General features: G+C 46.7%; 2 protein-coding genes across 2 annotated transcripts; both read right to left on the bottom strand.

Moving 5' to 3' along the window:
• Window position 1: 1 nt before the first annotated feature.
• Window positions 2-1,420, bottom strand: Hpdl (4-hydroxyphenylpyruvate dioxygenase like). The gene has a single exon (XM_057784942.1). The coding sequence runs from the start codon at window positions 1,283-1,285 to the stop codon at window positions 170-172; it is 1,116 nt and encodes a 371-aa protein (XP_057640925.1). The 5' UTR covers window positions 1,286-1,420; the 3' UTR covers window positions 2-169.
• A 5,337-nt stretch (window positions 1,421-6,757) lies between these two features.
• Window positions 6,758-7,319, bottom strand: LOC130884111 (40S ribosomal protein S11-like). Its single transcript, XM_057785077.1, has one exon. It carries the CDS (start codon window positions 7,265-7,267, stop codon window positions 6,791-6,793), a length of 477 nt encoding a protein of 158 aa, XP_057641060.1. The 5' UTR covers window positions 7,268-7,319; the 3' UTR covers window positions 6,758-6,790.
• Between the last annotated feature and the right edge of the window lie 16,302 nt (window positions 7,320-23,621).

Genomic DNA, 23,621 nt, shown 5'->3' with positions numbered 1-23,621 from the left:
ATTGGCGGGTACTGGTTGGAATGAAGACCCGCACTTGGCCCTGAAGAGAAGGATGGGCTTTATCTGGGGTGTGGTCCTGTGAGGCGCGTCAGCTCCAGCTGGCCTGTCTGTGCTGGACTCCTTCCTCAGAGCACCTAGGACAGGTGGCGACTCCCAGATCTAGCGGGCGTTAGGCTCCCTGGGCCCTCGCAGCTTCCTCTTGCACAGACTGCCATAGTGCCCGAATGTTGTTCTGACCAAAGCCTGTGGCCCCCTGTCTCTGAATCAGCTCCAGAAAGAAGGTGTCCTCAGTGAAGAGGGACTTGGTAAAGACCTGAAGCAAAAATGTGTCTTTAGCGCCATCTAGCAGAATTCCCTGCCGTCCTAGAAGGCTAGGCTTGTGCCCTGCAGCTATGATTTGTTCCTCTTTGCCGGGCTGCTGATAGTAAGCTTCAGGAGGGGTTAGGAACCGGCCTCCTACCTTAGCCATCCCCTCAGAAGCTTCCATGATGTTGGGAGTGTACAGTCCTACATGCTGCAGGCCTGGCCCCCCGTGCCGGGCTAGAAATTGCTCTACCTGGTCCTGTTTGTTGGGGAGTCCCGGTAGGGACTCTGCCAGCACGAGGGTGGGGACAGTGCTGTCAGGCGGGATATGCAGGGCAGTAAGCCTTAGTCCCCCTCGCCCAGACCCTGCAGCCACCTTGAGGCCCTGCTCCGGATCCTCACCTGGGCTCAGCGGCAAGTGACGAAACCCTAGGCAGTCGTGGAACCACCGCCTAAGAGTAGGGGAGCTGCCAGAGGTGCAGGCCAACGTCAAGTGGTCCACGTGGCTGACCCAGCCAGGGCCAGACGTGCAAGGCAGCGGTCTGAATCCAGGCAGGAAGGATCCGCGATAGCCAGCACGTTGCAGCAACGTAAAGCTAAGGTTACCAGCCGGAGAGCTGACCACTGTATAGATGGCTGTGCCCTGTGCATCCCTCACGCTAGTGGGTGGTACCGGCACCACGCAGCCCCGTGCCGCCAGCGTCCGGGCGGCGGCGCCCACATCTTCCACGTCGAAGCACAGGTTCGTGGCGCTGGGCACCGAGTGGTGCGGATCCAGGCCGTACAGTGGTTCCCCCGGCCCCGAGCCCTCGTTTACTAGAAAGACTGCGTCTCCGCTGCGTAGGGCCAGCTGTCTCCAGCCGCCGGCTTCCCGCACCGCGAGGGGCTGGAAGCCGAAGAGGCGGTGTAGATCCTTCGCTAGGGGCTGTCCAGCTGGCACATGGAAAGCGACATGGCACAGACGGCGGGCGTGCGCAGCCATGGCGAGTCCAATACCCCGGCTCTGTCCTTCTGGGGCGGCTCACTTGTTTCGAACTCCAAAACTCTTGGTCCCAGACTAGTTGTTGGAAGCCGGTGGAGCCCAGGTCTGCCGGAAGAGCGCGTTCCTTGGTCTTTTCTGGGCAGAGGTCACAGTCAGACCTTGGGGGATTGATCCTCTCTGCAGCGCAACCTCAACCAGAAGCCGGCTAAGGACCTCAGGCTCTGGGGGTAAAATGTATGAGAACCACGCGGACGCTGAGCGGGGCGGGAGATCGGGCTGGAGACTCCGCCTTTGACACGCCCTCTCGCCCAGAACGGGTCTCCTCGGGTACAGCCAGGACGAAGGGCAGTTCCATCCCAGGGCTTTGGACCAGGTCACACCCTTGGCACTGAGCCACCCCTTCCCGGGCTCGGGAAGTCACAATAGCCACCTTCACTCGGTGCCAGGCGCAGTCTTCTCACGACCTCAGAAGTTCTGCTCGGGTGGGGGAGGAGCCCGAATCCTGCCTCCACAAGCACGGGATTTCTTAGTCTGGTGCTTTTTCTTTACTCAGGAGTCTGTCTTCAAGTCCTAGTGCTCCATTCATGTCTTATTTTCTTAATATTAAACTATTTAAAGATATATATATTTCAATCTCCAAAACGGGGCGGAGAAATAGATAAAAGAGAAAACATTTACATATCTTTCCAATCATCCAGGCAATCTCTACTGCCTCTTCAAGTCTACTTCTGCAACTAATCGAGACTTGGAAGGTAGGAAAAAGGAAATCCTTTTTGTTTGTTTGATTGTTGTTCCTGTGAGGAACTACTGCTCACCACCTTAAGAGAACTCCAGCCACAACTCAGGCCTTCCTAAAGAGCTGAGCCAGGGCCCCCAAGATGAGTGAAGTCACTAGGATGAAGAAGCCTGTGGGATTTCACCCATAAGAGCCTTGAGTTAAGGTTAGAGAAGGACACGAAAGGGCCAAATGCAAGAAGAAAACCATAGAGAAGACGCCCCGTTGGCCTGGCCGGAAACTCCTTTGTGAGACAGTAGAAGGCTTCTGAGGGAACCTGACTTAGACTAGCAGGTGTGGCTGGGTCTTCAGGGTTGCAAGTAGGAGGGTAGGGCAGGATCTCTTTTGCTGGCCAGTGATCAGGAGAACGTGGATTCCAGAGTTAAGGAGACCTGGCTTAGAAATCTAGCTCTAATAGTCATGACTTTGGTCATGTTGCTTACTTTGTCTCTTCCTTATCTGCAAAAATGGGATTCCCCTGTCCTGGTGCTGAGGATCAATACCCATGGTCTCACACATACTAGACAAGAACGCTCACTCAGATGGCTGTGGTTAAAGGAGACAGTGTGCGTGTTCAATCAATAGTAGCTGTTGGCCGGGCGGTGGTGGCGCACGCCTTTAATCCCAGCACTCGGGAGGCAGAGGCAGGCGGATCTCTGTGAGTTCGAGACCAGCCTGGTCTACAAGAGCTAGTTCCAGGACAGGCTCCAAAACCACAGAGAAACCCTGTCTCAAAAAACCAAAAAAAAAAAAAAAAAAAAAAAAATAGTAGCTGTTGCTGTAGCTTTGTTTTATTCTCGTGACACAGTGTCAGTGGTACCACCCAGAGGGTATTGTGTTACCTCTTTGGGGAGGTGGGGGTGGGCAGAGACTGTACTAGCTTGGGTCAAAAGTTAGGCAGCCAAGTCAAGGAGTTCTGATAATGACCCAGAACAAGCTGTGACTCCCTTCAGGGAGTCTTGTAGCATTAATTCATTATGACTCACCCCAATACCCCTATACTAGGGACTGAACTCAGGGCCTTGTAAATGCTAGGCAAATATTCTTATCATTGAGCTACATTCTAGCCCCCTGTCCTTTCTTCTCTCATATCCCCTTGGCCCTCAGCTTCATTCTCTAAGATTTCTAAACTTGAAGCACTATGCAAAGTGTAAGGACTGCCTTGGGAAAAGGTGTGTCCTCGTTACGGCTAAGTGTGCCCTTAATTAAGGCCCAGTCTTTCCACCTTAGATCTGTTTTTCCACAATCCTTCACAATGAGCAGGATGCCAGTTACCTGTCTTGTGCAGCCTAAACCACAGCAGTAGATGGAAGACTAGCCAGTGGGACACTGGAGGCCTCACCTGCTCCCCCACCAGAAAGGAAATGTCCCTATTACTAGATCCTAGATTGGGCTGGCTTTCTTAGGCCTGGGCAGCTGAGGAACTGTAACCTAGCAAGAGGCCTGGGCTTTAACCCCTGAACCTGGGTCTGACTGTGTAGGGCCTGGACTGAGGTGGCTTTGTCCTGGCTAGTAGCGGATTTAGGTCAGAATGCACAACCAAGACAAGAGGGTCACAAAAAGACTGTAGCCTCCAAGGCAACACAGATTAGGACCACTCCTATAGCACTCAGGAAAGCCCTGGTTTTGGTGGAATGTGAGGGAGGGGACATGGAAATACGGCTCTCTGAATGCTAGAGCAAAAACAGGGAGTCCTGAGTGTTTAAAGTCAGGGCTTTACAATCCATACCCTCCAAGTCTTTGACCCAGTCCCAGAAGTTTGCTTTCAAGGGTACACCGCGAGTACACCACAATTCAGCAAAATCACTTAGTTTCAATAAGCCTTGCCGTTCCCCTCCTTTTCAGGAAAAAGCATCGACACTGTAATGGACTGGGTTTTCAGAGGGGTAAAGGTAGAGGTCCTGGCTGCAGTGTTGGTCCCCTGGGGTGTCGGTGTCCAGAACATCATCCACTCAGGGTTCCGGAGCTTGCTTCTCAGCATGACGACTGCTCTCCTGCGTGGCTACCTGTGACGGAAGCGAAACGGAGGTCCCCACAGGAAAGGGAGCCCGCAGGCAAGAGAGCAAGGTCACGGCACGGCACAGCGGAAGCTTCCTGCCACTCCTGCCTTGTGTGTCGGCAGGTGAGGTAGGGGTGATCTTGGGCTGTGGAAAGTTGAGGAGTCCAAGTCGTAGAACAGCGCCCCTCCGTCAGGTGTCGACTCCAAACAGCGCTAGCTCACTCGGCGGCGTGCTAGGAAATCCTAGCTCTCCTGGCTCGTCTTACCCGGTTCCTGGTTCCAGACGGACCAACAGCCTCGATCGGCCTCTCCCCTCCGCGGACCCGCCCCGCTTTGCCCCCAGGGCCACCCAGCAGCTCACTTCTTTAAGGATCCGCCACATTTAAGTCTTTCCTGGTCCTGCTAAGTGCTCTTTTACCATTCCCTTCCGCCGGAAGCTGCTCCGAAAGCTCCCTCTTGTTTGGATCCGCCTCCGTTTCTCCTCGCTTGGCTGCTTTGGGTTGGCTCAGAAAAAACTCACAGAGAAGGTGACCTTAAATTTTTTCGAGTTGTAGAATATACATATTTACTAACAAATTAAAACAACAACAATAACAAAACGTACAGCGTCTCCTGGTAGCCCAGGCTGGCCTCTAACACGTTTTATAACTTATAACTGAGATGACTTTAAACTGAAGATCCCCCTGCCTCCAGAGTGCTGGGATTATAGGGGTGCACCCCGCCTGGTTATGAAATGCTAGGGATGGAACCTAGGACTTGATACATGCTAGGCAGGGATGCCACCAACTGAGCTACATCCCCAGCTCCCAGCTTAACTTTTAAAGTGCATAGCTCTGTGTAGCAAGCACATTCAATTCAAGCCAGGGGAGAGGCTGCAGGACAGGCCCCTAAGTGAAAGGAGCTAGTTGGGAGGGCAGGAGGGAGGGAGGAAAGAGAAAAAGGCAGGCAGGCACGTACTGGAGCCTGGTAGTGGGGGTGGGGATATCTCCAAGATAAAGGGCATCCCTGGCATACTAGTAGCGAAGTAGTGAAGACCAGCAATCAACCCCCCTTTGTCTCACCCAATTAACATGTCCAATTAAAATTAAACCCCTCATCCTAACACAGGGCTTCCCCCTTTTCTTTCTTTCCTTCTCCTCCTTCTTCTTCTTTCCTTTTTTTTTTTTTTTTTTTTTTTTTTTTGAGACAGGGTTTCTCTGTAGCTTTGGAACCTGTCCTGGAATTCTCTCTCTGTAGACAAGGCTGGCCTTGAACTCACAGAGATCTGCCTTTATCTGCCTCCCTAGTGCTGGGGTTAAAGGCGTGCGCCACCATCGCTGGCTTCCCCCTTTTCCTTTATATACAGCCATTTTCCTATGTGCCACGTCTGTCTGTCTCCTTTCTATCTAGAGGCATCCTTTGTCCTGCCACAAATACCCCTGCTCCCTTTCCCTTGTTCCCCTCCCCTTCTTCCTCAGCCTTTATCTCCTGTCCTTGTATTTTAACCCCTGCTCTCTGTCCCTCTAGGGCAAACAAATCCATGTGCTGAGAACTTGGTCTTGGGGGTTCTGAACTCGTTCTTTTTCCTTTCACAGAAATGGTGGCCTCCAGAACTGAGGAGGTGATGGGGAGTTGGGATGTTAGGAATACGAAGTTTCAGCTGAGGTGGTAGTGCTGGCCATGCTTGAACAGTATCCTGTTTCTGTTGAGTCTTTGAAACAGGGTCTCACTCTAGAGCCCAGGCTGACCTCAGCCTCCCAACCCTAGTCACAGATACAGGGTCTCGTGCAGCCCTGGTCTTGAGCTGTGAATCTGAGTAACCTGAACTCCTGCTCCTCCTGCCTCTGCACCCGTGCTGAGATCACGGGTGCACAGCATGCTCAGTCCCTTTGCCTGCTCTTTAGAATCCAAGCTGTGTCCTCAGATGATGTCTCCTTCCTCACATTATTCAACTGCTTATTTGCTTTCCTGGCATGAATGTCTCACAGGTCCCTCAAATCCTCCAGACCCAACACTGTTCTCCATCTTCTTGGTAGCTGTTCTAGCCAGAGACCTGCAGGGTTCCGGATCCCCTCCTAATACCTCAGTTCCCACCTCCGTGTCCCTTATCCCTGCCCATTCTGTTTCCGTAACTCCTCTGAAGTCCTGCAATCTTTCCTTTTCTCTTCCATCTCCACTAGTTAGCATAATCTGGACAACACACTAACCTTTAATTGTCTTCCTGAACTTGAGTTTGTCACTGAGCAAGAACTGAGAAGCGAGTGAGGTCTAATTTAATTTACTGTCCCAATTAAAAGTCTCCAGGAATTTCTGACTGTTCTTAGGCTCAAGACAGAAATATTCCCTATGGGGCTGGAAAGGTGGCTCAGAGGTTAAGAGCACTGGCTGCTCTTCCAGAGGTCCTGGACTCAATTCCCAGCAACCGCATGGTGGCTCACAACCATCTGTAATGAGATCTGGTGCCCTCTTCTGTACTGCAGGATACATGCAAGAAGAACCCTGTAGCCGGGCGGTGGTGGTGCACGCCTTTAATCCCAGCACTTGGGAGGCAGAGGCAGGCGGATCTCTGTGAGTTCGAGACCAGCCTGGTCTACAAGAGCTAGTTCCAAGACAGGCTCCAAAACCACAGAGAAACCCTGTCTCGAAAAACCAAAAAAAAAAAAAAAAAAAAAAAAAAAGGACCCTGTATACATAATAAATATCTTTTTTTTTTTTTTTTTTGTAGCCAGAAAATAACTTTATTTGTTCCAGGTCAGAACTTCTGGAACTGTTTCTTGGTGCCAGCGGCCTTGGTGACCTTGAGCACGTTGAACCGCACGGTCTTGCTCAGGGGCCTGCACTCTCCCACAGTGACAATGTCGCCGATCTGTCCATCCCTGAAACAGGGGGACAGGTGCACAGACATGTTCTTGTGGCGTTCCTCAAAGCGGTTGTACTTTCGGATGTAATGAAGATAGTCCCTGCGGATGACAATGGTCCTCTGCATCTTCATCTTGGTCACGACACCGGACAGGATCCGACCTCGGATGGAGACGTTGCCAGTGAAAGGGCATTTCTTGTCAATGTAGGTGCCCTCGATGGCCTCCTTGGGCGTCTTGAAGCCTAGACCGATGTTCTTGTAGTACCGAGGGAGTTTTTCCTTGCCGGTTTCTCCAAGCAGAACACGCTTCTTGTTTTGGAAGATCGTGGGCTGCTGTTGGTACGCACGTTCGGTCTGAATGTCCGCCATCTTCCCGGCAGCCTGAGGAAAAGAGAGGTGGGCCAACTCCCGGGTTTCCTTCTTCACTCAATAAATATCTTTTTAAAAAAAAAGAAAAGAAATATTCCCTGTGGCAGATTAGGGCCTGACGAACTCTCCTGCTTTTTTTTTTTTTTTAATAGATTCCCCCCTTGAGTCGTTATAAAAAGCCAGCTCCACCAACCTTTAAATTAGATTTATTTACTTTGTATATGAAGTATCTGTGTACTTTGAGTCTGTTCATGCCACGTTGCATGTGTGGAGGTCAACGGAATGTCTCGGGGAATTTGTTTTCTCCTTCACCATGTGAGTCTGGGCTTCAAACTCAGCTCCTCAGACTTGGTGGCAGGCCCGCTAACCTGCTGAGCCTGCTCTTACCAGCCCACTCCGTCTTAGTTACTGATATCCTTTTTCCTCATAATGTAATTAATGCCCGGGAACTTTATGCTCTTTCCACCCCAAGATCTTGTTTTTGCTGTTCTTTCCTGCATGAAATGCCTTCTCGGGTCCTTTAGACTTTTGCATAGTGTCTAGCATAAGTCTTGGCAGTAAGTATTTATGAATGAACCAACTAAACATTGGAACCCAAATTGGAAACCCAATAGGTCTTCCAATGCTGCAGTTTTTCAAATCACCGCTAGGTGTCACCATTGGTTTCATTTTAACCAGCTCTTGCCCTGGTGCTCAGGAGAGGCCAAGTGGGACCCTCCTGACCAATCTACCCAACAAGCTGCGCCAGGAGAAGAGTAGCCCAGATTCTTCTAGGTTTGAAATCTCCATTAGCTTTGGGAAAGCTGCCCTGATAGGGTGGTGACCAACCATCCTAGATTCTCCAGGACTGAAGTTTAGACATTTTTTTGTTTTTTGTTTTTTGTTTGTTTTGTTTTGTTTTTTCAAGACAGGGTTTCTCTGGAGCCTGTTCTGGAACTCACTCTGTAGACCAGGCTGGCCTTGAACTCATCCACCTACCTCTGCCTGTGGAGTGCTTGCACCACCTCCTGGGTGGTTTTGGTTTTTTGTTTGTTTTTTGTCTTAAGGAGGCAGGATCTCAGTCTCACAATGGCTGCACTCACTCAGGGTAGCCCGGAACCCAGGAGACTGTCCCAGAACTCAAGCACCAATCCGTCCTGAATCGCTAGGATTACAGGCATGTGTCACCATGCCAGGCCATGATCCATGCCTTAATCTCAGCACTGGGAAGGCAGAGGCAGGTGGATTTCTGTGAGTTTGAGAGCAGTCTGGTCTACAGAGTGAGTTATAGCGAGCCAGGGCTGTTTAGTGAAAGCCTGTCTCAAAACAGACAATCTCATATAAATGTGAAGAAATGGTCACGACAAGGCTTAGGCTATACAACACCTTACCCAGAGTTTGATTCCATCAAACGCTGCAGTATGAGCATGGCCAGACTCTTCTTCTTCCCAGAGATATTGTAAAATTGATTTATTCATTTCAAATTTTTATTTAGCTGGGTGGTGGTGGTATATTCCTTTAATCCCAGCACTCAGGAGACAGAGGCCAGCCTAGTCTACAAAGTGAGTTCCAGGACAGCTAGGACTGTTACACAAAAAACCCTGTATCGAAAAGACCAAAATAAATAAATAAATAAAGTTATTTCTTTTATTATGATTATTAGTGTGTGTGTATGTGTGTGTGTGTGTGTGTGTGTGTTAGTGTGTGTGTAGAGGTTAGAAGAAAACCTTCAGGGGTGACTTCTCTACTCTCACCATGGGCTCTGTGGGTTAAACTCAGGTCTTCTGCCTTACACGGCAACACTTTCACCGACTGAGCCTTCTGGATGGTTTGTTAAGTTGAGGTTCATTTTGGTGTCAAATTGAGCTCTCTGAGTACTAAACAAGACTTGGTTGTGTCTAGATTGAGTTCTGACTTAAATGGACTGTGCTCACAGCCAGGAATCCATTCCACAGGAGGTATAATAAGCCAAATTCTGGATTTCTTCATGTTAAACAAAGTTCAAACACCCCTCAACATCTTATTTCTGCTTTGGTTTTTGAGGCAGGGTCTCTCTATGTAGCCCTGGCTGTCCTGAAACTCATTGTATAGACCAGGCTGACTTTGAACTCACAGAGATCTGCCTCCCTCTGCCTCCCAAGTGCTGGGATTAAAGGTGTGTGCTTCCATGCCCAACATTGCCCTGGCTTCTTTGATGACAGACTAAGGTGTGGAAGTGTAAGCCAAATAAACCCTTTCCTCCCCAGGATGCTTCTAGTCATGGTGTTTTATCACAGCAATAGAAAGCCTAAGAGAGTGACCTTGAGAATTAATTTAGCCTCAAAATATTAATTTTTTTCAAGTTGTTGGAGCTAATGTTTATGTTAGAAGTTTGTTCTGAGGTCTAGATTGGCTGAGCAATGTATGTAAAGCCATAAACATTTGCTGAGCCATTGTGTGGCCGACCACGGTTAAGTTGCTTTGTAAGCATTGTGTGAGTGCACACGACCCTGTGCGTGGTGTGCTGCTTTCATTGTCTGTGCTCTGAGGATGCAAAGGCTGAGACTAGAGAGCTTTAGTAACTTGTCCACAGTCTCAGCGCTGTTAAATGCTTGGGATGGGGTTTTAGACCTGGGCAGTTAGGCCCCTGTTAGTTCCCAAGCGCCAGCCTACTAAGCCAGGGTGCCATATGGAGCAGGGCTGAATAATGAATAGCTATTATGCTCATTGTAATTTAGCCTTAAGTGCTTTTTATATCCATGGTGCTAAGTGTTAATTATTAGTGTATTTGGATGCAACATTTATCCTTTTTGTTCCTATTTTTTTCCACAGCCATGGCAACAAAGGGCCCTGTACTCTCTATAGCGGAGCTCCCTGCCTTTGTCCGATCCAGCCCGGTGCTTCGGTCTCTGCAAACAACAAAAGACGTGGCCACCCGGCTGGCTTCCCTGCCCCCACCAGAGCACTACCCAAGACTGAGGCGTTTTTTTGAGCAGGAGGCAGGTACAGACCAGCGGACCAAAGCAGGCCTCACAAGTGAGGTCATGCTTAATAAACTTGATTAATTTCTTTGAGCAGCAGCCATGCAAGAGGACAAGGGTGAAACAAGAGACAGTAATTCATCCTGATTTCAAGGCACAGGAATACAGCTAAAACCAGCAGAGATTTTTGTGAAGATGCTGTTGGGGCCTGGAGAGTCTGGTGCGGCTCAGTCATGGAAACAGCGGGAAAACTCAGTGAGGGGGAGATATTTGCTCATGGCGACTTAATGAAGAGGTACCCCAGACTGCCTAAGTCATAGAACCAAGACACATTCTCCTGCTTGCATCCCTTGAAATGCGTTCTTCCCACTTCAGTCTGATTGCAATGTGGATAGTAATCGCTATAATGTTGTGTATAGAGTGCTTTAAGGCAGTTTAGGAAAGCTGGACATAGCCAGGCGGTGGTGGCACACACCTTTAATCCCAGCACCCAGAAGACAGAGGCAGGTGGATCTCTGTGAGTTCGAGGCCAGCCTGGTCTACAAGAGCTAGTTTCAAGTCAGGCTTCAAAAAACTACAGAGAAACCCTGTCTCAAAAAACTAAAACCAAACCAAAAACCAAACAACAACAACAACCCCCCCCCCAAAAAAAAAAACCTCAAAAACAAAACCAAAAAAGAAAACTGGACATGTGTTACACTTTAATCCCAGCACTCCGGAGGCAGGGGCAGGTGGATCTCTGTGAGTTCAAGGCCAGACTGGTCTTGACAGGAACAACCAGGGCTACATAGAGAGACTTGTCTCAAAAATCCCAAAGAGAGAGAGAAAGAGAGAGAGAACTAGCTAAAGGAGCCTACCTAAAGTCACAGTTACTTCTACCCGATGGGGCCTCCGACCTAGCCTGCCCTTGTACTCTCGCCCAACTCCAAACTGCTGCATCTGGAGCTGAGTGTGATAATACGTCTCTTCCAGCAGGAACTGGCTTAGTCTGCTAGTTAGTCCGCTGCAACAGGATCCTCTGTGTTTCTCCCGCTAAACGTGTTTAGAGTCCTGTACATGAACATGTACACTTTTAGCCCCACATCCTGGAGCAGGCATTGTCTCCCTATCTTTTCTCTTCTAGCTCAGTGATGAGTATGAGCCTTTCCTTTTTCCCTCATTCTTCTTGCTGGTAATTGGTGTGGGAATGAGGATATGCTGTGGTCTTTCCAGGTGAAATTGACAGAATTGTCTTCAGGCACATTCAGTTGCTTTAGCAGAATATTATAGACTGGATAACTTAAACATATTTTTCTTTCAGTTCTGGGACATGGGGAGTCTGAGATAAGGCACTTGAAGATTCAGTGTCGGGTGATGTCATGCTTCTGATGGCAATCTTCTTGATAGGATTTCATTAGGTATAAAGGGGGCTGGAGAGCTGTCTGGTTCTTTTTATAAAGGCAGTAATTCTATTGATGAGAGTTTTACCCTTTATTGCTCCCCCCTCTGCGAGGCCCCATCTCCTGAACTTTTTACCGTGGTGGTTAGGATTACAGCATATAGATTTAGGGATACTGTATTAGTTACTTTTCTTGTGTAACCAAATACCTGAAAAGAAGCAACTTAAGGAAGGAGGGGTTTGTTTTGGCTCACAGTTTGAGGGGACACAGTCCTTTGAGTCTGAGAAGGGGCCTGGTGGCAGGAGGGTGAGGCAGCTGGTCACATGGTGTCTGCAGTCAGGTTAGGAAACTGAGCCAGGCTATAAAACCTCAAGGCTTGCTTCCAGTAACCTTCCTCCAGTAAAACTCCACCTCCTGAGGGTTCCACAGCCTTCCAAAATAGCACTATTATCTAGAAACAAAATATTCAAATACATGAACCCGTGAAGGATGTTTCACATTCAAACTATAACAGAAACATTTAGTCCATCATAAAGTTTCCTCAGGAAAGCTCAGGAAATCAAACATGGTTATTGCTGGAGGAGTTGTGCTCATGCTTTCTGTTGTTGTCTAGAAAGCACCCTGGGTAATTAGGCCAGGGCAGCATTGTGATTTTTTTTTTTTTTGGTTTGTCGAGACAGGGTTTCTCTGTGGTTTTGGAGCCTGTCCTGGAACTAGCTCTTGTAGACCAGGCTGGTCTCGAACTCACAGAGATCCGCCTGCCTCTGCCTCCCAGGTGCTGGGATTAAAGGCGTGCGCCACCACCGCCCGGCCAGCATTGTGATTTTTGTGGACCTCTTCCTACATTAAGGTTTCTTTGGTGGTGTTAAGGAAAGAACTCAGTACATTATACTCATGCCAGGTGTGCACTGTACCACAGAGGTGGCTCGTCATCTCCCAAATTAAAAACAAACACATTATTACAGTACTGTTTATTGTGTATGAAGTGTTCGCAGTGTGTCTCCTGGCCAATGAGGAGCATCAGTCTATTGCAAGCCGTTTTTACATTGGGTAAAAGCTGGTGCTGGATTCTTCTGCTTGAGGTATATAATACGTATGAGTTGTTAAATGTATAGGTGTGTGTGTGTGTGTGTATGTGTTTATGAGTTTTTTTCCTGCATGTATGTCTGTACATGTACTTGCAGTGTTTCTGGAGGCCCCAGAAGAAGGTGTTTGTTCCTATGTAAGTGACGTGGAGAGGCTGGAACATTGCAGGTCCTGAAACTAACTAATCACTTAATCACTTTATTTGGGCTGTCTTTAGCATCCCCAAACAGCCATTCCTGGCACACTTTTGTGTCAAAACTAACATCCTGTGACTGATGGACTAAATGGACTTTGGTTTTTTTTTTTTTTTTTTTTTTGGTTTTTCGAGACAGGGTTTCTCTGTGGTTTTGGAGTCTGTCCTGGAACTAGCTCTTGTAGACCAGACTGGCCTCGAACTCCCAGAGATCCGCCTGCCTCTGCCTCCCAGGTGCTGGGATTAAAGGCGTGTGCCACCACCGCCCGACTCTAAATGGACTTTGGAATCTATTAACTTAACTTATTAGCGTCTATCAGCCCCAAACTAAGGTCTTTGGATAGCATCTGAGGCCTCTAGGAGAGCTCCTCCTGTGACTGTAACAGCTTCTCTGATGTTTCCACCAATGTCTGAGTTGTGTCTTGATTGATGGTTTTCTTTGTTCTGTGGGGTAGTTTGAATGTAATTGGCCCCCATAAGCTCATAGAGAGTGGCACTATTAGGAGGTGTGTCTTTGTTGGAGTGGGTGTGGCCTCGTTGGAGAAAGTGTGTCACTATGGGGGTGGGCCTTGAGGTTTCCTAAGCTCACGATACTTCCCAGTGTCACAGACCATTTCCTGTTGCCTGCAGGATGTACAACTCTCAGCTAGTTCCCAACACCATGTCTGCCTGCATGCTGCCAAACTCCCCGACATGATGAAAATGGACTGAACCTCTGAACTGTAAGCTGCCACCTCAATTAAATGTTTTCCTTTATAAGAGTTGCTGTGATCATGGTGTCTCTTTACAGCAATAGAAACCTAACTAAGACATTCTGTCATTATAAAAATGTCATCAAACTGCTTCTATGTTGGGGCATGGAATTTGGAGTTCCCTAAATCTGTGTTCCCAGACCATGGTCCCTCAAACTTGACACTAGTTAACTAGAGTAAACTATCTCTTATTCCCTTTGAGGCGAGAGCTGTGTTTTTTACATCGACAAACGATTAATTATATTTGCTTCTCTACTGCACATTGCTGGGATTTGTTGGCCCATAACACAAAACTCTCCCAGGCTCACCTAGTCACAGTGAAACTTCGGCCAAAGGGTTTGGCTTCATTTACAGATCCAAGCATGTATTTCTGACCTGCCTTTAAAGTTGTTAAACATATTTTAACCAAATATTTGGACCTTCTGAGGTGACACAGGCTACCTAAGTATTATCTTTCCCCACTCAGGCTCCTTCTTAGCCTCGCCCGCCTCGCCCGAGGAAGAGAGAGGATTTTCATGAAGCATTTTCACCTTGTAAGAGGCAACATCTGTGACTCCTCATTGAGTCCCTGCATAGAAGTAACGCTTAGCACACACACAGAGCAGGTGCCTGCAAGGCTTTGTTAGGTAAACGAGGGAGTGAACGCTCTCTACTCATCAACCCCTTGAGATGTTAACGGAATTCCAGTTGCTTAAGTAGCCGGGAGTGTATAGCAGCTGTTTGGCAGAGGGAGGGACAGTCTGAGCTAGGTAACATCAGTTCAGTAAGTACGGTGATCTGCTGCTAGTGTTTGTTCATGTTTACAGTTTCTTCACAAAAAATGAAATTTGGTTTACAACTGTGTGAGGTTTTTGTTGTTGCTTTGGTTTTTTTTTCTTTTTTCTTTTTTTTTTGTTTTGGTTTTTTCGAGACAGGGTTTCTCTGTAGCTTTGGAGCCTGTCCTGGAACTCCCTTTGTAGACCAGGCTGTCCTCAAACTCGCAGAGATCCGCCTGCCTCTGCCTCCCGAGTGCTGGGATTAAAGGCGTGCGCCACCACCGCCCGGCTTGTTTTTTTTCTAAATAGGGTTTCTCTGCATAGCCCTGGCTGTCCCGGAACTCACTCTGCAGGCTGACCTCAAACTCAGAGATCTGCCTGCCTCTGCCTCCCTGGTGCTGGGATCATCTCTATAGTAGGAGCAGCAGCTTCCTCAAAAGCCCAGCTCTGGTGTGGCGGGGAGAGTTATTAAGACCAGTCTCCGGTCTTCAGCCCATCTAGGGACACTGGGAGTCATTTTAGACACTGTTAGCTCCTTTCTGTGCAAGGCGGTAAGTTATTTTCTCTGCCACTGAATCTGGAAGTTACTATGCACCTGACAACAGGATTCATCACTGCACCCATTACTATACACCTGACAACAGGATTCATCACTGCACCCATTACTATACACCTGACAACAGGATTCATCACTGCGCCCATTGCTATGCACCTGACAACAGGATTCATCACTGCACCCATTACTATACACCTGACAACAGGATTCATCACTGCGCCCATTGCTATGCACCTGACAACAGGATTCATCACTGCACCCATTACTATACACCTGACAACAGGATTAATCACTGCACCCATTACTATACACCTGACAACAGGATTAATCACTGCACCCATTACTATACACCTGACAACAGGATTCATCACTGCACCCATTACTATACACCTGACAACAGGATTCATCACTGCGCCCATTGCTATGCACCTGACAACAGGATTCATCACTGCGCCCATTGCTATACACCTGACAACAGGATTCATCACTGCGCCCATTGCTATACACCTGACAACAGGATTCATCACTGCGCCCATTGCTATACACCTGACAACAGGATTCATCACTGCACCCATTGCTATACACCTGACAACATGATTCATCACTGCGCCCATTGCTATACAGACGTCACTCACTAATTATGAAACTTCAGATACTTGATTGTCAGACCCAGGTTCAGGCAGAAATACACACTCCTGCAATAATCTATATAAATATCGGTCTCAAAATATCTTACCCAATCCAGGGGTTGGAGAGATGGCTCAGTGGTTAAGAGTACTGACTGCTCTTCTAGAGAACCTTGGCTCAATTCCCAGGACCTACATGAGAGCTAACAACTGTCTGTAATTTCCAAGGGGAGCCAATGCTCTCTTCACCTCCTTGGGCACTCTATGCATGTAGTACACAGACACACACGGGCCAAACACTTGTTACTTAAATACAAATAAATAAACGTTTAAAAAAATGAAGAAAAATGTCACCAAATTTGAACTTGGTTGACACACATGCTTGCTATTGCTGTTAAGATTGTGGTTTCTAGCCGGGCGGTGGTGGCGCACGCCTTTAATCCCAGCACTCGGGAGACAGAGGCAGGTAGATCTCTGTGAGTTCGAAGCCAGCCTGGACTACAAGAGCTAGTTTTAGGACAGGCTCCAAAGCCACAGTGAAACCCTGTCTCGAAAAACCAAAAGAAAAAAAAAAAAAAGATTGTGGTTTCTATAAAAAAAAAATTCTACTAGATATAATTAAAGGAAAAATGAATTTATACAAGTATGGTTCATCCCAGTAAATCCAGGGCAAGGATACAACTAGACCTTGGGAATGGCTATAGATAAGGGGAGCACAGAACATGTCTTGTTTTTCTTTTTGTAGCCTCTATCCTTCTGACTTTTCTCTGAATCCCAATTGGTGATTTGTTTGTTTGTTTGTTTGTTTTTGGGTTTTTTGAGACAGGGTTTCTCTGTGGTTTTGGAGCCTGTCCTGGAACTAGCTCTTGTAGACCATGCTGGTCTCAAACTCACAGAGATCCGTCTGCCTCTGCCTCCCGAGTGCTGGGATTAAAGGTGTGCGCCACCACCGCCTGGCTGTTTGTTTGTTTTTAAAGTTTCATCAACTCTATTTAAGAGAACAGATCAACCAAGGCAGGAGCCCACCTAGCCTATAGGATTCCAAGGAAGGTCTAGAAACAGCCCCGCCCAGTTCAGACAAATGACATGCCCTTGCCATCTTGTTTTGTATGTAAAGCGCACTCCTGGAGCACGATGGCTTGTATAACAGAATGTGAATGATGGCCTTTGTGGGGTCATCATCCTAGTCAGCCACTGAATTATATTGTGAGAACCTGGCAGGGTTGCTCCTGCAATTGTGTAGATGGTACGAGGAGCTGGATCCTGGAAACTCTAGAGATAAGTTAATGTATCCATTTTAAAAATGACATGCAGTGGCTTGTTTATTTATTTATTTAGAGACAGGGTTTCTCTGTGTAACCCCAGCTGTCCTGGAACTCATTCTATAGGCCAGGCTGCCTGCCTGCCTCTGCCTCCCGGGTGGTGGGATTAAAAACATGCGCCACCACTGCCTGACTATGTAGTGGTTTATAGGGCAGCAGAAGAAATACTTGAGTTTGTGAAGAGCTTGCTGTGTGAGGATGAAGACCTAACTGTAACCGCCCCGGCGGGTCAGTTAGTCTAGGGTTGTAACCCGCCTGGCAGGTCAGTTATTCCAGGGTCCCGGAGAGGCACTATCTGAAAAAGACTTGGGCAAGAGAGAGGAAGGAGGCCAAGCAGAGTTCTTATCAAAGCCTCCGTTTATTAGCGTCATGGTTGTGGCTTATATATAGCCCCTGGATGAGGAATTTGGGTTGGGATGGGGGCAGGGGCATGGCCAGGGCAGGAAGGGATCTTGCAGCCATGGTCACGAGTCCTCTCGGTCAGGAGGTCACGAGTCGACACACCTAGTGTTCTCTATACAGGTGGAATCGTTCCTTTTGTGATTCCAACCACAAACAGTTCTCTAGATAGTTGGAATGTAGGGCAGGTTCCGCTAACAGATAACTCTCAAGATAGTTGGGTGTGGGGTGGGCTCTGCCAACAAACAGTTCTCAATACAGTTGGGGTGTGGGACTCTCTGCAAACATCCCCAGGACAATGGTCCCCGCCATCATCCCTGGAAAATGGCTCCTGACACCTAACCAGAGCCAGAGACTCAGAATCGACATAAAAATCTGGCTAAGACATATTTATAATTCCAGTACTGGGAAAGCAGAGACAAGAGATTCCCCAGTGCTCACTGGCCAGCCAGAGAGTCGAGGATCATGAGAGGCATTGTATCTATCTATCTATCTATCTATCTATCTATCTATCTATCTATCTATCTATCTATCTACCTATCTATCTACCTATCTATCTACCTATCATGTATATACATATATATGTGTATGTGTACATACACACATGTGTGTGCATGCATGTATATACATATATATTGTGTGTATGCATATACATATTATATATGTGGTGGAGGGGCTAGAGAGATGATTCAGAGGTCAAGAACATTATCTGTTCTTGCAGAAGACCTGGGTTTGCTTCCCAGCATCCATATATCAGCTTACAATTGTCCATAATTCCAGTTCCAGGGGACCCAGCTCCTTCTTCTAGATTCTGTTGGCACCAGGCACACACATACTGCATACATACTTGGAGGCAAAGCACTCATATAAAAAAAGCAAAAATAAAAATTTAAAAAAATAGGGTGGAAATTGATAGAATAAAACACTGGATACAACTTCTGTTGTATGTGTGTATGTACCCACAAACACACACACACACAAAACCTGATTTTAAACATGTTAGACCAGGGGACAACAAACTATGAGCCACAGGCAGAATCTACTCTCTCCTCTTTTTGCAAGCATGGTTTTGTAGAAACACAGTCACGCTCTTTGAGTTATAGCTGTGCTTGCTTTTGATCAGGGAGACCACAACTGAGCAGTTGTGGCAGACGGTAAAGTTCACAAAGGCTGTGAAACTTCCTGTCTGGCTCTTTACAGCAATGTGTTGCTGACCCAATGCTTAGTTTCTGGTGACTCCAAAGAAGGTGGTGGGGTCAGCAGCCTCAGTGTCCCCTGGGAGCTTGTCAGGCTCCGCCTCCAGCGTCTGAACGAGAAGTCACTGTTTAACCTTCGGGACATGGCAGTTTGAGAAGTGCTACATTTAGATGCTCTGTGCGCACAATCAGCGCTATAGAAACTTTCCTTTCACGCAGTCTCCATCAAGGCTGTCAGACATATGCGGTAGCTCAGGCACATTGGATTAGTGTGCCACTATCTCTGCATTTGAAGCGATGATTTTTTGACCTTCTCAGGTCAGAGTGCCATGGGCTATCAGCCAGAAATCTTCACTACATATCTACCTGGACAAGGGCTACCCTCTCCTAGATGCCTGCAACCCCCATTCAACAGAGGGCACAGCCTGTGCCAGGCATTTGACGATAGCAGCGGATGAACCAGCACTGCTGTGGCCCTCACAGGTATTGTAGAGTTTTAACACTTCATAGAGCTCCTCCTAAAACCTCTTAGGTGGTTCTTTTAATCTCCACTCAAAAACCAAGGTTTAGAGAGACTAAATTACTCACTCAAACTCATAATGGCCGGTGAGTGGCAGAGCTGAAGAATTGAATTTACGTTTTCTGACACTAAAGTTTCTGTGTTGTTTGGTGCTGTACTGCTAGATATGGTTCTGGGAAATTGTAATCTAAATTAGATCTACAGCCAGCAAGCCAGTGTTTTATAGATAAGAAACAGAATATTGTTATCTCCCACTTCTCAGATATGACCAAGATGATACTGAGAGATTGGGGAAGATTGAAAATGAGAGGAGCAAAGTGCCTCCCCTGACTCTTGCTCTTCAGAAAGGACAAGCCAGTCACCTCTATCTGTGAGAAAGAGAAAGGGGGGCTCTAATAAAATCATCTCCTTTAGATACCCAAAATAAGAATTACATGCGAAGCCATGGATGGGATAAGTAAAACACTGCCTTAGTGAGAAAAGGGCTGAGGGTCCATGCGTCCCCTCCACGATATCCTGCCTTAAGGGGAGGAGGGCTCAGGGTTCATGTGCCTCCTCCATGATGTACTGTATTAGGGAGTGCTGATGTACAAAAACCATCTCTGTGATGGCCACACCCTGGCTTTATGTTATACAGCAGCTTTGAATGCTTGGGACAGAACTGAAAAAGCTGGAAATAGAACTGAGTCATTTAGTAAGGTTATACAGTGCCCAAAAGAAACCTTCACTGATTTTTTTTTTGTTTACAAAGACTGACTTCACCTGTAAATAGAATGATACCAAATTCAGAAATTTTCTGTGGGATAATACTCTTGTACACTGTAGAAATTTGTCAATCATATGAGTTTAATAAAACACTGATTGGCCAGTAGTCAGGCAGGAAGTATAGGTGGGGTGACCGGACTAAGAGAATTCTGGGAAGAAGAAAGCCAGAGATGCAGTAACCAGCCAGATGCACAGGAAGCAAGATGAGTGATGTAGGATTTCCCTCTGTATGTTGTGATTACCATTAATGAATAAAGAAACTGCTTTGAACCTATAGCAGGCAAAACTTAGTTAGGCAGGGAAAACTAAAGTGAATGCTGGGAGAAAGAAGGGTGGAGTCAGGGAGAAGCCATGGAACTGCCAGAGGCAGATGCTGGGAGCTTTACCCCGTAAGTCACAGCCACATGGTGATATACAGATTAATAGAAATCGGTTAAATTAATATGAGTTATATATACTTTTGATGTACTCTGAAGTTACTATCTTTGAAGGGCTGTTAAAAAACTTCAGTGAAGTCAGGCATTGTGACACACACCTTTATTCTGAACACTTGGGCGGCAGAGGCAGGCAGATCTCTGGTCTATATAGTGAGCTCCAGGACAGCCAGATCTATTTAGGGAGACAAACAATAAAAGAAGCTGGGTTGTAGTGCATGTCTTTAATCCCAGCCTTAGGGAGGCAGAAGCAGGCAGATCTCTGTGAGTTCGAGGTCAGCCTGGTCTATAAAGTGACAGCCAGAGCTGTTACACAGAGAAACCCCCGTCTCGAAAACATAACAAAACTTCACTGAGGTCATAGGGTAGTTCTGGACAGGATCACAATAGATAAAACCCTAGATTACAAGGCCATGGTCAGTTAGGATGTGTTTACTATAAATAAAAATTAAGAGTCTTGTTTGTGAAACTTCTGGAAAATATCTTAGAGAAAAGTAAGGCAGTACTTGAAGGTCATCTATGCTCAAACTCATTGCATTTACACATTCTAATTTGAAGCTATCTTCATATAAAACAATTGTCTGTAGATAGGCAATCCTTATGGCAAACATTAAATGTGCTGGAATTATTGAGTCTCAGTTGGCAATAGGTTTCAGCCAGACGAGGGTGAGGAGCTTGCTGTCCTTCCCATGTCTCCATAAATTTCCCTGTCTTTCTGTCCTGCCTCAGAACCACACAGGGAGAGGGGTTCTGGAAAACATAGTTCCTGGACTTTCTTTCTGTGACTCTTGGGGGTCCAGAGAGGATAGTAGTGATGCCAAATCACTAGTAGACAGCCTAGTACAATTCAGACACCATCTACTGAGGCACATCTACATTCTTACCCACAATTAACTCCCAAATGAAGATAACAGTACTGATCAGGAGAATAGAAAAAACAAAACAAACAACTCACAGCAAGCCAGGTGTGGGGGCACATGCCTGTAATCCTAATACTTTAGAAGCTGATCCCAGTGTCCATCCAATTCTGGGAGCTCCAATCATGTGCCTCTTCCTCAGATTATTTCCTTTAAGTTGCTATTTATTAACCACTATCCACTATCATTAAATTTCTATAAAAGCATTCTTCTGGCAATCTCTTTTCTTGGGCCCACTAATGTTGTGGAATATTATTAGTTGAAGATTTTTTTACAGTAGATTATGCTGTGGAATATTTGTTTAGTGATGCAAAGATGTGCTGCATTCTTTTATGTTGCATTTGTTTAATTCTGTAAAGCTGTTACTTTGTCTGCCTAAAACACCTGATTGGTCTAATAAAGAGCTGCATGGCTGATAGCTAGGCAGGTGAGGGAAATAGGTGGGGCTGCCAGGCAGAGAATAAATAGGAGAGAAAGGAGAGGAGTGAGAAAAGGAGGAGAAGAGAACGCCAGGAGCCACCCTGCCACACAACAGCCACAGAGTGAGAAGTAAAGGAAGGTATAGAGAATAGAGAAAGGTAAAAGCCCAGAGGCCAAAAAAAAAAAAAAAAAAAAATGGGGCTGGAGAGATGGCTCAGTGGTTAAGAGCATTGCCTGCTCTTCCAAAGGTCCTGAGTTCAATTCCCGGCAACCACATGGTGGCTCACAACCATCTGTAGTGAGGTCTGGTGCCCTCTTCTGGCCTACAGACAGAATATTGTATACATAATAAATAATAAAAAAAAAAGCCCAGAGGCCAAAGATGAATGGGATAATTTCAGATAAGAAAAGCTGTCTAGAAACAAGCCAATCTGAGGCCAGGCATTCATAAGTAAGAATAAGTACCCTTGTATTTATTTGGAAGCTGGGTGGCAGACCCACAAAGAGAGAGGTGTAATAAAACCAACTACATGCTAAGAGTCTATATGATCCTTAGTTAAACATTTAATGAGTTGCTTAAAATTATGTACATGGGAAGATTTTGTTTTCAACTAGAGACATCCCCAAGTGAGGCTGTGATGCCTTCAGGTGATGTCACCACACTGGAGACAGATTGATCAGGAAGCCAGGTCTGGGGCTGTGGAGGTGGTTCAGTTCTTACAGTGCTTGCTGTAAAAGCGTGAATTCCTGGCACTCAACTTTAAAAGTCAGGTCAGCAAGTGTGTGCCTGTAATCTCAGCACTGGGAGACAAAGCAGTTGGACCCTGGAGCTCACCTTCCAGCTAGCTTACCAAGTGGTGAGCTCTTGAGTTTAAAGAAATAAAAGGCAGAGAGTTATTGAGGAAGACACCTAACATCAACCTCTGACTTACATACATGTGTATACATACACACATGTACCCATATTCGCACATGAACACACACACATACACACATAAAGAAAAGAAAACCAAAACTGGAGAGTATGCATGGTGGCTCACATCTATAATCCTAGTACTGGGGGGGGGGGATGCTGAGGTATTGGACTACAGAGTGAAATCTGTCTAATACACAAACGAGAACAAAACAGATAGACAGATATACAAACACACACACACACACCATGAGAAACTAAAAGAAACTCAGGTCTGGATTTCCCTCCCCAGTGTAGATATTGACAGGCATAGTTATTGGTCCATTATCCCTGCTTGTGCCATGGGAGTCTATGGTGATATTTTATTTGACCTTTAACAAATAAAGCTTGCCTGAAGGGGCTGGAGAGATGGCTCAGTGGTTAAGAGCATTGTCTGCTCTTCCAAAGGTCCTGAGTTCAATTCCCAGCAACCACATGGTGGCTCACAACCATCTGTAATGAGGTCTGGTGCCCTCTTCTGGCCTGAAGGCATACACACAGACAGAATATTGTATACATAATAAATAAATTAATTAATTAAAAAAAAAAAAGCTTGCCTGAAGATCAGGGTCAAGAGCTAGCCATACTAGTTAGTCATAGAGGCCAGGGAGCCAGGGAGTGGTGGGACACCCCTTTAATTCCAGCACTTGTGAGACAGAGGCAGATGGATATCTTGAGTTCAAGACCACCCTGGGCTACACAAAATTGAATCAGTCTAAAAGAGAAACAGAGTAAAGTGGGGGTGGCTTACTTATTTGTGCAATCACTTGCATCCGTCCCCACAGGCAATAAGCACCTTAAATCCGTTAGGGAGGTGAAGATGGGAAGTGATTTGGCTGAGCAGAGAGAGGAATATAAGGTGGGAAGAGACAGGATGCCCGATTCAGTCTGATCACCTCTTTAGTCGAAGGATTCAGTAGAGGTAAGAACTAGTGACTGACTGCTCTGCCTCTCTGATCTTTTAGCATTAACCCCTGTATCTGACTCTGAGTTTTTATTAAGAGCAATTAGAATTTGCACTACAGGAGTCTGAATCACTTATTTTTGCAATCACTTGTATCTGTCCAAATAGGCAATAAGCAATAAGACCAGGCTGGCCTCAAACTCACAAAGATCTACCTGCCTCTACCTCCTGAATACTGG

Source organism: Chionomys nivalis, chromosome 11 (genome assembly GCF_950005125.1).
Source record: "Chionomys nivalis chromosome 11, mChiNiv1.1, whole genome shotgun sequence".
NCBI classification, from domain to species: domain Eukaryota; kingdom Metazoa; phylum Chordata; class Mammalia; order Rodentia; family Cricetidae; genus Chionomys; species Chionomys nivalis.
This window is presented reverse-complemented; position numbering and strand designations above follow the sequence as displayed.

Coding starts and splice junctions, on each gene's coding strand:
- LOC130884111 (XM_057785077.1), bottom strand. CDS start 7,267: ATGGCGGACATTCAGACCGAACGTGCGTACCAACAGCAGCCCACGATC.
- Hpdl (XM_057784942.1), bottom strand. CDS start 1,285: ATGGCTGCGCACGCCCGCCGTCTGTGCCATGTCGCTTTCCATGTGCCA.